The 15,265-nt window shown below is 44.0% G+C and overlaps 1 protein-coding gene across 1 annotated transcript; it reads right to left on the reverse strand.

Moving 5' to 3' along the window:
* Positions 1-3,368: 3,368 nt before the first annotated feature.
* LOC308368996 (fibulin-7) lies at positions 3,369-13,765 on the reverse strand (the record flags this gene model as incomplete). Its single annotated transcript, XM_080843307.1, has 8 exons — positions 3,369-3,732; positions 4,026-4,161; positions 4,560-4,697; positions 5,638-5,841; positions 6,723-6,848; positions 9,538-9,708; positions 10,028-10,187; positions 13,700-13,765. The coding sequence occupies 8 exons, from the start codon at positions 13,763-13,765 to the stop codon at positions 3,369-3,371; spliced, it is 1,365 nt and encodes a 454-aa protein (XP_080699433.1).
* Between the last annotated feature and the right edge of the window lie 1,500 nt (positions 13,766-15,265).

Genomic DNA, 15,265 nt, shown 5'->3' on the forward strand with positions numbered 1-15,265 from the left:
GGAGGGGATACCTGGCCACACCAAGGGGCGGGTGGGCACAATCAGAGCTCTGTGGCGGCAACCCTACAGCTCACAAGCCTGCCTTTGTGGCGTGGTGCGGTTTGCGAGACCCAGCTGCCATGTCGTGCCTTCTGCCCTCCTGTCTGTCTCCGAGTTGAGCCGGTGCCAGGCTACCCGTCCCTCACCGCAGAGACTGAAGGGTACTCCAATAACGACCATGCTTCTCTGTGGCGCTGGCACTTAACACACCCCACCACCAACTGAATGATGGAGCAGAGGGAGAGTGAGAGGAAAGGTATTGGAAAGTGAGAGAGATGGGAGATGAGGGTTAAAAAGGAGAGCTTGAAAGACAGAAGAAAAAAAAACACTTGAGTCCTTAATTCCCTGGTTCGTCGACATATCTACTCTAACTCTCTATACACTACAGACTCCACCTTGCTGCCTCCTTAGAAACTTGGAGAAATTTCACTTTAATAAACTCAGGCCCTTAGAGAGGCTGTGTCATCTGATGTAGCCAGAGCTTGCTGCCCTTCACGTTACCTCTAATCAGTACGGGGGAGCCAGTGCTTGGAGATCCATTTCAAAACAGGCCTGGCTTACACCCCACCTCAGTAGCCTTCTTTACTTTGCTGGAGGGGATAAGCACATCATTAGAGAAGGACTGCAGGCTGGGCTGACACTGAGGCTGGTGAAGACTGGCAGGCAGGTTCATCTTCCCTTTAAACCTGATCCAGGCCTGTGGAGGGCACCGGGCCGACTGGATCAGATCTCCGCTGACTCAGAGGGGGGGCTTCGTTCCGTGGCCTTCCAGGCAGGCAGCCGGGTGGGCCTGGCTGCGGTGCGGTGGAGCAAGGCTCGCTTGCCTTGATGTTGTGGAGAAGAATGATGGGTGTTGGGTTACCAACAGATGCAGGCCATTGGGACAGGTCTTTGGAGGCGCTTTTCTCTCACCCCGCTCAGATCTCTGGGTGAGTGGCAGGGGTACTGTAGGGAGGAGGGGAAGCTTGTGTGTATTTGTGTGTGTGTGTGGTGTATGTATCTGTCTCTGATCTGGGTTCCTGTGGGTGGTTTTGCCGTCAGCAGGACTGTCAGCCAGTCTCATCAGATGGGTACAGCAACAAGGGTGATCGCTGTTTTAGGGATGACTCACAATCACTGTTATTTTGTGAATTACTTGTCTGGTATTTACTGACTAGGCTGCCTATGATCTGTCTCTAGGCTTCACAGACAGTATGACAGGGAAGTAGTTTAAGACTACATCAAATAAAAGCTCACTGCAAACAATGTCTGAAAAGAGCCGACATTGAGTCAGACTCAATGAACCGTTCACTACTTTGAAATTCACCATATTCAGCTTCAGCCTGAGCTATCTGGCTACTGGCATTCTAATCTCCCACCCTCTTTCTCTCTTTTTTACCCTCCATCTCTCTGGAGAGTGCTCCAGGTCCCTTCATGGCCACCCCCTTCTCTTTGTATCTCTCCTCCGGAAAGATGTGTCAGGCCGGGGTCAGGTCATGTCTGTCTTGGCCCCGTACAGTGACTCAGAGGCCGGGCTGAGACTGAGAGCATCTAATTAGCACTTGTCTGTCTCCAGTGGAGCACACTACCACCTTCTGTGTCACCCCTGCGTGGTTGGGTGGTTAACCCTTTACACACACTCACACACACACACACACACACACACACACACACACACACACACCTAGAGCTCCTCACCAGCTCACTGATGCTTGCTGACACACTGGTGCATTCTCAGACACTCGGGCCATTAGGAAAAGCAGTCTCATGCTGATTACAGAAGCTGTGTGGGTCATTTGTTCGGTAATGTGCTGTTTCTGAATCAGTGGGTGGTGCTACATGTTATTTGTGTGTGTGTGTGTGTGTGTGTGTGTGTGTGCACTGTTTCATCTGGCACTGGGTTTATCTAAAAGGGCCTGAGTTTGGGAACTTGGCTTGGTCAATGAATTTGTGTGTGTGTGTGTGTGTGTGTGTGTGTTTGTTTGTGTTTTATGCAGCGTCTCTTCAGATGTGTGGAGTGAATTGAGCTGGTAAGTTAGTCTTCCATGTGGGTGAAGTATTTGAGCAGCCTCCCCCAGAACCGCTGTCTCTGCCACATGAGAGCTTTTAGACTGCTGCATCTCCACTGCCTTCATTCCTCAACTCTCCCTCCCACTGATCAGAGAGGTGTCGGCGAAATCTATGAATTCCACTCAAAGGTATCACGTCCCATTACATTAGAAGAAAGAGAGGCGGTCTGTTTTTGGTCTTTGCCACGTGTAAATATACCTGCATAGTTGACCTGTCTGAGCACAGGAGTTTCTTTCAGCGCCAGCCTCTCGAGCTGAGCTCGCTTCCTTGCTGAAAAGAGTATCTCTGTATTTCCAGATTAATGTCTTGCCCAGAACCGCCTTCACTTCTCTGCTTTTCTGCTTCTCATAAAAACATTCCGAACATCGCATTTTTTCAATCCAACAGAAGATTTTCCTCGCGTTGTGTGTTTCTTTGTCATTTATAAAATTATTTTAAGCGAACAGGAGCAGTCTATTTAAAGAAATCCACCACACAGTAGTTGAGTCATACTTGACCTTTGCCATACATTCACCTTTTTCATGAAACACTCCGAAAGATTTTGTAGAAAAGCTTTATTGATTTTCCATGAAGTGCTTGTGTTGACAGGCAACCCACAATTCTGACTAAAAATAGACTTCACATTGGCACGAGAGTCCTTTGACCTGACCATTGTGAGATAAGTACAATATCCTTGGGCTGTTTCATGTGGGTATACCTTTCAAACAGCACAATCGCCCCACACAAGTGGAGCAGGCTCTTTAATAGTTATTACCATTTCAGTCTCCCTCTCCAGTTAAAAGCAGGAGTAGAGAGATGGCATACCTGATCAAGTTCCGACAGCAGGCATGAATAGAGACAGTAGAAATAAAACACGGCTGTCAGTATATTTAGACTTCATATATAACTCAAATCTTTAAGGCAGTTAAAGGGACATTACCGTAGAATATTCAGTTGGTCTGTATCTGCAACTATGCTATGTACTATGCAGACAGCATTTTATGCTTTTTCATGCTGTTACTGTACTTACCAACCTTATATACCAGTGCAAAGTGTACAATGTTTCCTCTGAGAGCAATACAAAGAAAAAGTAACTTAAAGCCATAATGCATTGTTTTGCCTTGTTCTAATGTTATAGAATTCACTTTATGCATATTTGTAATACCTTATACGTCAATTTCTATGTAACTATAACAATACTTGTATAAAACTTATTTTCAACACTTTTTTTCACAACTGAACCCCCTTCCCTAGCAAAACACCCATGCTCGCCCCCCCTTCCCCCATCTGCGGGCGCCCGTTTAAAACTCGTGGGGCGAGACGAAAATGGTGACCTTGGTGATGTAGCGTCCCAGCAGCACCCTCTTCTCCAGCTCGCTCATCTCCACCTCGGCCTCCAGCGTGGCGGGGCCCTGCACGGAGCTCACTAGCATCAGCTGGCCCGTCTGCCGGTCCGAGCGCTGCACCGTGAAGTGGCGCCGCGCCCGGCTGCCGCCCAGCAGCGAGAAGCGCAGCGTGTCGCCCATCATGCGCACGGCCGACACGCGGAACATGACCCTCGGCGCCGACAGGTTAGACACCACGGACAGGTAGTGGTAGGACATGGAGTTGGGCGCCTGGGAGCAGGCCCTGTTGTCCACTGGGCACGGATTCCTCTCGCAGCGCCTGAGAGATGTGGAGGGAATGGAAGAGATGGAGGTAAAATAAATACGAAGCTTCACTTGCACTTGTAGGCAAGTTCCCCCATAATCCAGTACAAGAGTTTACTAAATCTCTCTCCAGTTGGCTTTATTGGTATAACAGTCAGGGAGAGCCACTTTGGCAGGATATTGTGGAGCACTTATGCAATAAAAGGATCATTATCACATAACTGTGCAGGCACCCCAGAGAGGTGCTAAAAGTAATGCTGAAATGGATCATATGGCAGAGAGGGAGAGGTGAGGATGCTGCCCACTCACAGAGGCGAGGTTTTCACATAGGTGGCATTGCGGATGCGAGGACACTCCACTTTGACACACTGGAACCCTCCATAGGTGTTGATGCAAAGCTGGTCCCTGGTGCAGTTATGCTGCCTGTTGGCACACTCATCAACGTCTAATCACACAGGAAGAGGCAAGATAGATAGATAGATATTAGTGATTTACTCATACACTTATTCCTGTTACAAGAGAGTTTTTCCTTGCCACAGCTACCTTAGTGCTTGCTAGGGGGTTCTGTGGGCCCTGTAAGCGCCTATGGACAATTTGAATTGTTATTAGCACTATATAAATAAAATTGAATTGACTTGGACTGACACTTACAACAACCATTTATTGTTACTTTTCTACACATATCTATGCTTTTTGCCTTGAACAATAATTCTCACTCAATTTTCTACACATTTTTGATATTTGTGTTGTCTTCAGGTTTTTGCAACGCTGACTCACTCACTGACAGCTAGGTCTATGGCCTTGTCTGAATGTGTTGGTTTGTTTATGTGACCCCTGTTTGACCTTTGCAGTTGCGTCCATCGCGGGTCAGATTGTAACCGACTGGGCAGGTGCAGCGGTAGCCTCCAGGTGTATTCACACAGGTGTGCACGCAGAGACGGCCCGACTGGCCCATGTGGAAGAGCTCGCACTCGTCAATATCTGGACAGACAGGGAAACAGAAACCGTCACAGCTGGTTCATCTCCTACTTCTGTAACTCGTCTTGTAAAGCACAATGCTGACAACACCAAAGACCACGGCCTTGGCCCGGATGGGCAGCAATGACTGGAAAAAAAACATCTTCACTTCAGACTTTTTTTTAATAAAAGTGCTTAGAAAATGGATCTTTAGATTTCTTCGATTTAGTTTTTGCCAGTGGTTTGGGCGCTGAACCTTAACATAAATACTTTTGGTCTCTACTCCTATGGAGTAAAAATGTGACTTATATCTGGTGAAGTGATAAAGATCTGAGCAGGCAACTATTGCTGTTGAACTCTTAAGCAAGGTGATTAAACTGCCAATTAAACTGTCTCTTGTGTCATGCCATACTCCTTTCAATTTGTGGTGCTGCCTTAAAAGTGTCATCGCTAAACTGAATGCGGTTCAGTTTATATAGTTGATATAACCAGACACATTTTTTTTTACACAAAATGTATAGGACCAGGTTCTTGCAACTTCAGGTTCCTTTTTCATAAACTCTGATGAAAATCATCCAGTCACTCAAAAGCTTTTCATTAATATTTAATAGACTTAAGAATGCAGAAAATATGAGCACCAAAAGTACAGTTGGAATTGTGCAACACTTCAATATACTAGACTTGCAATATAGTAGCTCTGATGTATAGCAAAGGTTAATCCAAAAGTTAATCCAACATATATTTAAATAATACTACTAATGCAAAAACTATGCTTAAATGCAACTAAGTAGTTCTACAATTACAATTAGAGTTGTTTGTAATGTACTTCAAGTATATTTCAACACAACCTAAATGTAACCTAAAAATGTTTAAGTCATATTAAGATGTTCCAAACTAACACATTTAGAGCATACTTATAATACGGATTTATTTGGAGTCCTTGGTGTGCCGTGTTTAGCCTCACCAGTGCACACGCTGGTGTCCCGTCCTGTGATGGTGTAGCCGGGCTCGCAGGTGCAGTGTGTGGTGCCTTGGGTCTGGGTACATTGGGACGGGCGCACCAATGGACTGGAGGTTGCCGGGGGAGACACTGAGGCGCCTGCTGACCCTGCCGACCCTGCTGCCCCAGCTGCCGTGGCTGCAGAGGTGTTGGTTATCGTGATGAAAACTGCAGAAAAAAAAAAGAGGAAAGTGTTTGAGTGGGCAGAAACGAAAGCAAGAAGTCAACTGTATTTACTGTCTTTCTATGATTCATACGGCTTTTACGATGAGATCATGCATGCTTTGGTATAAATATGAAGGGATTTTATGCAGACTATTCATGTAAAACATCCTGGCCAACTTGCTGCCTGATATACTGTATATGAAACATCAACAAGTGGGCTGCCTAATCTGGCCTGATGCTTTTCCATATCACACCAATCTAACATTTCAGGAGCAGTACTGTACGCTGTGGCTGCTCAGTATACAGCGGCAGGCTCATGGCCGTTTTATGAAGGACTTGGGCCTGTCAGGCAGGGTAAATAATGAGAGAGAGGACAGTCACAGCAGTGTTCAAGCCACTGGCTGGAAACAAACATGTCATGGTTGAGGTGCGTTTAAACCCCCATTAGGCTGTATATTTCTGTGTGTGTGTGTGTGTGTGTGTGTGTGTGTGTGTGTTTGTGTGCATGTGCACTTGTGGCTGTGTATGTGTGTTCATTTTACCTACCGCAGCTTGTGCCAAAACAAAACAGTCTGCATTTATTTTACTAGCTCTCTTTGGACCCCTGTGTGTGAGCAAACCTGCTCAGTGGTCCAGAACCTAGAAGGCTGGGGATGATTGGGCTCCAACAGTGTTTTGTGTGTGTGTGTGTGTGTGTGTGTGTGTGTGTGTGAGTGTGAGTGTGTGTGTGATGAAATGAAATGACTGCGATTCAAGGCCTTAGCCCAGAAAGAATCCTGATCAAGATACCAAAGTAATTCTAGCATATGCCACCATACCTACAAACTATATCACAGTGCCTTTGACTTTGCCATGCATTGTGGTTGGAGGTGCGGTGAACTTACATGTCGGCACAGGTGTCTGGCATGTGGCACCTCCCCATCCTTTTACACATATACAGACAAATCCATTAACCTCATTCTCACAGGTCCCCCCATTCATGCAAGGAGACGGGGCACACTCATTTATATCTGAAAGAAGAAGAAGAGAAAGCACACTCGTTTATATCTGAAAGAAAAAGAAGAGGAGGCACACTCGTTTATATCTAAAAGAAAAAGAAGAGGAGGCACACTCGTTTATATCTAAAAGAAGAAAGGGACCACAGTTCAAGCAGAAAGGTATCCATCGTGGAAGCCAAACAACTCGATCCGCTGTGTCGGGTGAGCGCTCTCAGAATGCAATGCAAAGAATGAGCGTGTAACTCTATACTAGTGATCCACAGATTAAAGCAGGGCTGTTTTCATATGTCTATGGGCCTATAGGGATTTGTTGGCAGGGGATTGCCTAACTGTTGATGGAATCTTTGTGAGGCCAAATCAAATTGCTATGTGTGCGCTAGTGGGAGGGCTATAGCCAGGGAAATTGTGAATGCATCCAAACCAAGACGTTCCCTTTTGGATAGCCTTACCCATTCAAAGAAACTTTATCAGGATGGGATGCAGACGAAACTGTAGACATCTACTGGAAGAATAGAATGCTGAGTGGTAATACTGTCAGTTATACTACGGCTTAAATACAGAGAGACACAGAAAGAGAGAGAGAAAAACAAAGCAGATGCTGACAGGAATGGGAGGCAGATGGCGGAGTTGATAATAAGATGAGTGATGAATCCAAAGGCGAGGGGAGCAGGAGAGGAGAGGAGAGGGGTGGCGCTGTCTCGGGAAGGGGCTCCAAAACTCAAACTCAAATTTAAAATGGCCTCAGGAAAGGCTGGACACGCTATGACGCAACTGGGTTTTTATGGTCTTCTCTAAGCGCGTAAAGTTTTCACCGAAAGTCATCTGCGTTGCTTCAATTCAACAAGCCATTTAAAAGTAGACCAAGTGGTAAATCTGTTAAGTAGAAGCATACCTTCAGAAATACAACTGCATGTCATGAAAGGGTGGAACAGGAAATGTAAAATGAACCCTCCATCTGTGGTTCAGCCCCTTCTCACCCTAGACATATACAGTCATGGACAAAAATGTTGGCACCCCTGCACTTCTGTCAGATAATGCACCTCTACTCCCAGAAAAGTGTTGCAATTACAAATGCTTTTCTATTCACATGTTTATTTACTTAGTTTGCATTGGAAAAACACAAAAAATCTGAGAAATAATGCCAAATCTGACTTTATTTCACATAAAACTCAAAAAAGGGCCGGACAAAATTATTGGCACCCTTAACTTTATAATGGGTAGAACACCCTTAAAAATAAAGAAATACAAATATCTGAAATCTATAGCTTCCTATAACCATTAATGAGGTGTCTTACACCTCTCTACTGGAATTTTGGACCACTCTTCTTTTGCCAACTGCTCCAAGTCTCTCACATTTGAAGGGTGCCTTATCCCAACTACTGATTTGAGATCATGCCCCAGTTGTGCTATGGGATTAAGATCTGGACTCATCTCGGACACTTCAGAACTCTCCAGTGTTTTGTCTTAACCATTTCTGGGTCGTTTTGAAGTGTGCTATGGGTCATTGTCCTGCTGGAAGACCCATGTCCTCTGACGGAGACCCAGCTTTCTGACAGTGGGCCCTACATTGCGCCCAAAAATTATTTGGTAGTCCTCAGATTTCTTGATGCCATGCACACAGTCAAGGCATCAGGTTCCAGATGCAGCAGGCAACCCCAAAACATCGGTCCAGCTCCACCATATTAGCCTGTAGGGACCGTGTTCTTTTTTTTTAAGGCCTCATTTCGTTGCCTGTAAACTGCTTTACCAAAAAGCTCTACTTTGGTCTCATCTATCCACAGGACGTTCTCCAAGAATGATTTTGGCTTCCCCAAGAATGTTTTGTCAAACTCCATTCTGGCTTTTTTATGTTTCTGTGTTAGCAGTGGGGTCCTCTGGGTCTCCTACCATAACATCCCATTTCATTCAAAAGGCGACAGATAGCGCGAGCTGACACCGTTGTACCCTTTGTCTTGAATTTATTTGGAAGTTGTTCTAGGTTATTTATCCACCATTCAAACAATCTTTTGTTGCATTCTGTCATCAATTTTTCTCTTCCTTCCACATCCAGGGAGGTTAGTGACAATGCCATGGGCTGTAAACTTGTTGAAGACACTGCGCACAGTGGACACAGGAACATTAAGATCTCTGGAGATGGACTTATAGCCTTGAGATTGTCCATGCTTGTCTACAATTTTGGTTATCAAATCCTCAGACAATTATTTGCTCTTCTTTCTTTTCTCCATGCTCAGTGCGGTATACACAGACACACAACACTAAGGTTGAGTCAACTTTGCTCCATTTTAACTGGTTGCAAATGTGATTTATATACCACCAGCATCTGTGGCTTGCCACAGGTGAGTTTAAATAAAGATTAAAGGAGCATTCCATTCTTAAAATACAATTATTTCTTATAATTTTGAAAGGGTGCCAATAATTTTGTCCGGCCCTTTTTTGAGTTTTATGAGGAATAAAGTCAGATTTGGCATTATTTCTCAGATTTTTTGTGTTTTTCCAATGCAAACTAAGTACATAAACATATTAATACAAAAGCATTTATAATTGCAACACTTTTCTGGGAGTAGTGGTGCTTTATCTGACAGAAGTGCCGGGGTGCCAACATTTTTGTCCATGACTGTATATAGTATATACAGTATATACTGTATATATATATATATGATAGATAGATAGATAGCTATCTATATATGTCTATGCTTCTCACCCTTGCAGACCGGTTGTTGTCCAGTCCAGGTCAGGGACTCCTTGCACTGACGCGTCTCAGAGCCCACCAACTCATAGCCCAGATCACACAGGAAATGAACCTCGTGACCCGGCAGCAGAACTTTCCCCATCTTCTTGCCATTGGCCGGTGCCTCCAGCTTTGGACAGGTGACTGTTGATTGAAGAACATACCACACGTACACCAAGGTTAGTTACCATTTCCACCCATCTAAAAAAAAGCAGGTGTATGTAGATTATATAATGTAGGCCTACATATAAAATTTCTCTTGCAGTATTCACATGAACTTGAATTACATTATTACTTTTTCTTGTGGTTTATAACTCAACACAGAACACACTATATGTTCATGTATACAGCAAGTATAGGTATATGTGTATGTATAATAATGTGATATTAATATTCTGGGAAACAACTCTACTATACTGCTACTTCTGTCTAAAGTGAATAAACTTCTGAAACTCCTCCACACCGTTGGTGGGTTTGGCTGGCTGGCGGGCTGTGCTTGTCTGCAGCAGGTTGATCTTCTTCCTGAGCGTGCGTAGACTCTGCACATAGGAGGTCTCATGGGCAGAGAGCAGCTTGTGAACCTGGCGCAGGGAGTTCTGCAGCTCCTGTCTGCTGGGACAATCCTGCAGGAGACAGGAAGTTCACTGCACCCAATTAAACGCCTTTGTGGACACTTATTCTTTCTGCCAGCTAAACATGCAGGCGGGCAGCATTTGTGCAATGAGCAGAAAAAAAGGGATGTTTTGGTTAAATAACCAAGTAGAGCTGCTGATTTTGTGTAGAAATATGCTTATTCTCTGTAATTTATTCTTTTAAGTTGGCCAGACAGTAATACAATGTGCCTCAATGTCCTCAGAAGACCGATAATATGCCAAAAGGATTGCGAAAAGCAAGAGCATTAAAGTGTTGTTATATCATAAAAATGTTTAAAGCTTTAGCAGTGGCCGTCGGTTAAAGCAGGTATTTGATATGCATACCAGCCCTTACAGTCAGTCAAAGTTATTTTTTCAGACGTGAGGCTACATTTCGCACTCATTATTTTCTTTCCTCCTCCAAGTGCTGAATGAGCCTATTGAACCCTGTCCTCTCCTGGTCTTACAACCTTCTCCTGAACTGATCCTTCTCTCCAGAGGCCTAAGAGTGGAGTCTTGTCTCTGCTGGTGGTGGTGCCTGATGGTTTACACGAGGAGGGGGTGTGGATGGTGTGTCAAAGCTCTGCTCAGTTCAGAGGTGTGATGTGTCTGCGTCACCTCACGCCGCACGGTAGCATGACGTTGCCTGGTGAGAGAGGTGCTATACTGTAGGTCCAGGGTGGGGGGTAATGGCCGTGAAAGCTTTGGTTGTGCATGGAAGCAGACTGACCTGCCTGTGCACTGGGGTTCACACATGCTCTCTGCACGGGAGAAACTCTCCCATGGCCACCGAAAGAGCAGAGGTGGGCAGTTCACGAGAACTGAGGTGTTTACATATCTTAGGTCACTAACACCAGGTCAGGCTTTTCACATCGACTGCTGATGGATGTGGATGATAGTATATGTTATTCTGAGGTTGGGACTAGTTATGATTTGATTGGAAAGTGTGTAAAAAGTGGGCTGGTATGATGTCACATCCTTTACCCTGATAGATGTACCTCACTAATAATATGCCAGTGAATGTCTTGAGTAGGAAGCAATTTCTTTGCATTCAGACTAACTGGCACCGATTACACCGATTACATTTCATATCCATTCCATTCATATCTACAGCCATTACAGTTTACAGTACATGACCTGACAGGTTACATAACAGGGTTATGGTCAGGACATGTAATCAACGTCTTCATAGAAATGCCCATGTTGGGATAAAAGAGGTGAAATAAAACAATGTTTAGTTATTATAACAGGTTTCATTCAGCCTCACAGGCAAAGTAACATAACCTGATACTCCTACATTCCTATGCGATGTTGCTATGTGTGCTATGTGTGCTATTGCTTCTGCAACAGTTCTGACCTGAATGAAACTGGGCTAAACTCTGCCATGCACAGAGATGGAGACATGCTGAGGCAGTAACTTACAAAATGGATAAGTTCTACTACCTGTAACCACGCATTCAAACACCTGATCATGGAGCAGATTTAATAGGAAAAACACAAACTGCATTGTGCAGTGTAAACCCTTAAAAAATGTTCAACTTACACTGGTCGTAGTGACCACCATTATTACACCATAACCCAGTACGAAGAGAGTGTTTGATGTTGTCCTGGAGGTCCGACCTCTCTTTGTGACACTGACAGACACTAAAGACAAGAATGTTTTCTCTCAGAATCCACCTCTGACTCATGTCACATGTACTTCTTTGGTTCTTTGTCCACTCTTTTATTTCAGATCCTAGAAGTTAGTTGTCTGGCACAAGCATGCAGGAGGCAATTTGAAATGGTTTAACGTTACGTAATGTTATGTAAGAAACCTTCCTTTTTCGGGTGGAAGATTTGATCATATCACATCCTCTACAGAGCTGCATTGTGCTGTGGGCTAAACATTATTTAAATCAAAAGCATCCTGGGACTTATGAAACTCACCCTCGGACCTAAGAGCTCTCTACTGAGTTCACAAAGAAACACTTCACTGATCTACAGCAGACTTGTGGAAATAATGCTCTTCCTACACATCTCAACAAAGATAGGTGAGTGAGCGAAAGCCCTCAGGCTAGCTATGGCCACTCAATTAGTCTAGTATGGAGCTGCGAGGTACAGGCTTGTTCCTCATTGGGTACAGGTGGAGGGGAGGGCATCATGTTTTTCCACAGGTTCTCAGCCTCTCGCACTTTCTAAGCTTTTTCAGAAAGCCAATTAGTGTTTGCATCTGGTGGGTGTTATGTAAGCAGAGTAAATATTGGCTCTTCCTGTAAAAACACCTGGCTAACTGATACTGAAGGAGACTGTTGGAGAGACATCAGATGAAACAGGGAGACACACTGTAGACATTGGTGGTAGTGCACACAGACAATATTCCTTTTTTTGAGTGCCACAGCAAAAACACATCATGAGGTTTACTTTCATGTGGACGTATGCGAAATTGCAGTGATGAAGCCAATAAGTCTGCACTTCATGGCAATATTTGACTTACGCAAGACAGGACCAGTGTTGTAAGACCTCAAGCAGTCCGTGCCTCAGAGTTTTACATAAGCCATGTTCTGCCAACTATGGGCTACTCGGATCACTGCTGATGTTGTCTTCACTGCTCACAGGCAAAACTATTTAATACCACAACAGCTCTCTGTGCCGGAACAAGCTCCATGCAGGAGCACAAGAGGAAATGAGGGCACTCTCACACGAGCCCCAAAGGCCTGATCTGTTATGTCACATCATGGGCAGCTGTGCTTCACTCAGAGTAGCCATGTGAGGGTAACAAAACAAAAACATGGCTGACTAGGGATTTCTTTATAACCAGTAATAATAGCAGTTCTGAGAGTATACAGCCTTGCAACAGCTGCACCATCTTCATCATTTAACATTCCATATGGGACACTCAATTTCATGCAGCTTTAGTAGTACAGGTGGTCCCACACAGAGTCCCTTCTGGGTGACAATGCAAACATCAGGTCAAAATTCACCTGATAAGAGGCATTCTGTCAACAATTAATGTATTTCACTTCGCATATGGTTTGCTAGTAATACTGTGGTGAAACACATATTGGCAGCATTCAATACTGGTAAGAAGGCTTTGTCACTGGAATCTGTGGTTGGAACACCTTAGTGAGGGATCTTACACCTCAAACCTGGCTCTCATCAGAAATAGTTATTTTCAGCCTTTAGTTGTGGTTCAGATTCCACAAAATGGTTTAGCTCACATCAACAATACATTTTTTTCTCACACAACCTTTTTGAGAAGGATGATCAGTTTGATGTTTCCTACTATAGCATATTTTAGGCATATTTGTATAACTTACAAAGTTCTTAGACATTAGACTAGACATATTCACTTTGAGCACATTAATACTATGTTTTCAGTTAAGGAACCTCAAACAACTGCATCCAATTACCACTAATAACAGTAATGACACTGGTGCACAAAGAGGGTTTAATGAGCAAAGCATCCTCTACAGTTACTTGGCAACAATGCTGAAAGATACATCACGTGAACTCCGGAAACTCACCTGACCGTGCATGATGGACAATTGACAGACACTCATTAACAGCATGACAACTTGAGACCGAGTCATCTTATTTCTACCCTTACTCTTCTGCCCAGCCACTTCACGTCTGTTCCAAAGTAGGTTCGAGTAATATCCCGTCACCAAAAAAAAAAGCGCTTCGGTATTTTATTTTGCTAAACTGAGCGGCAGGCACTATTTGAACAGGTTGAGAAGGCAGCTCCGGTGCACCTCTGTGTATACATCAATATGAAACTGCAACGATCTGTTTGGTACATTATAAGGTCTCTCCGTTTGCGCGTGTTTTTCTTCTTTTCCTTTTTTTGGAAAGCACATGCCACATTTCTCTCCTCGTAAAAAGCCACTCAGTTGTGGCATTTGTAAGCTCAGAGGAAAAATGTAATCCGCTAGTCAACAGATTTGTTTCAGGATTGGCAAACTACAGGAATAACTGCTAGTGTGACAAACTGCAGCACTAACTTTAGACGGGTGAACTGAATAAAGAATGTAGGGGCCTGTGATGTGAAGGGTTAGCAACATGTTTTTTGAAACAGACAAGATAAGAACAGATTTTGAAAACTGTTTAAAAAAAAGCTGCACACTGTTTGTCTTTGAGGAAGAGGGCTGTAAATCATGCCAAAATGGTAGAAATACAATAATATGTATCCCCTCTATTCCTGTATGATGGTAATGTGGTAGATTGCGACAGGAATGATGCATTTATTGTCAACTGAGTATGAATGGGCAGAATAAATACTAAGACACTTCTTTGGACTTAAGTCCGCTGAGAAGCCAGGAATGTAGGAAAGTTTCAGGGGACATGAGAGCAGGCATGGCAAAGGTCTGCCCTCTGCAGGGAACAGCCGCACCTACTCCTGAGTCCTGAACATTGAACTGTTTTCATCTGAAATACAGCTGTGTGTAGAATATTTTCTAATCCTGACACTAGTTCACTTACTGTAAGAGCACCTTTATTCTTTAGTAACACTTTGCTTTAAACGCAAGCAAAAGTGTTAATAATCCTAAATTAAATGACTGAAACCCAATCCCAATCATTTTATTTCCATGTCCAGCAACAAAATCAGTAAGGTTTTACACAGAGGCCTTAAAAGTGACATTACCCTATGATATGCTCATTACTCTTAAATGATCCTGTACTAGTGTAGAGAGTGTAGAGAGCCTAACCGTAACCTTACGGCTGCATATGGTTTGTTTGGATGATTGAAAGCTTTGGGTGATACAATCCAAGATTCTCCCTCATCTCCTAGGACAATTGGCTCAACTTCTCAAGTACAATAATACCCATAGTGGTATGGCCCTCTACCAATGGGTGTCTTGCCCTGGACTCTTGCCATGGTTTTCTTGATTGAAAACATCTTTTCCCTGATACCTCTGAGAATATAATACATATATACATTCAGTGTAACATGGAAGGTTTCAGTCCAGTGGGAGTTTGTGTTAATAAGAACCAGAACTCTGCAGCATGTATTGGGGCTTCGTGTCCCCCTGGCCTTGGATTCCACTGGGAGATATGCACACATGTTGAAATTCATGGGAAACCAGCTTACT

Source organism: Sprattus sprattus (genome assembly GCF_963457725.1).
Source record: "Sprattus sprattus genome assembly, chromosome: 8".
Taxonomy (NCBI): domain Eukaryota; kingdom Metazoa; phylum Chordata; class Actinopteri; order Clupeiformes; family Clupeidae; genus Sprattus; species Sprattus sprattus.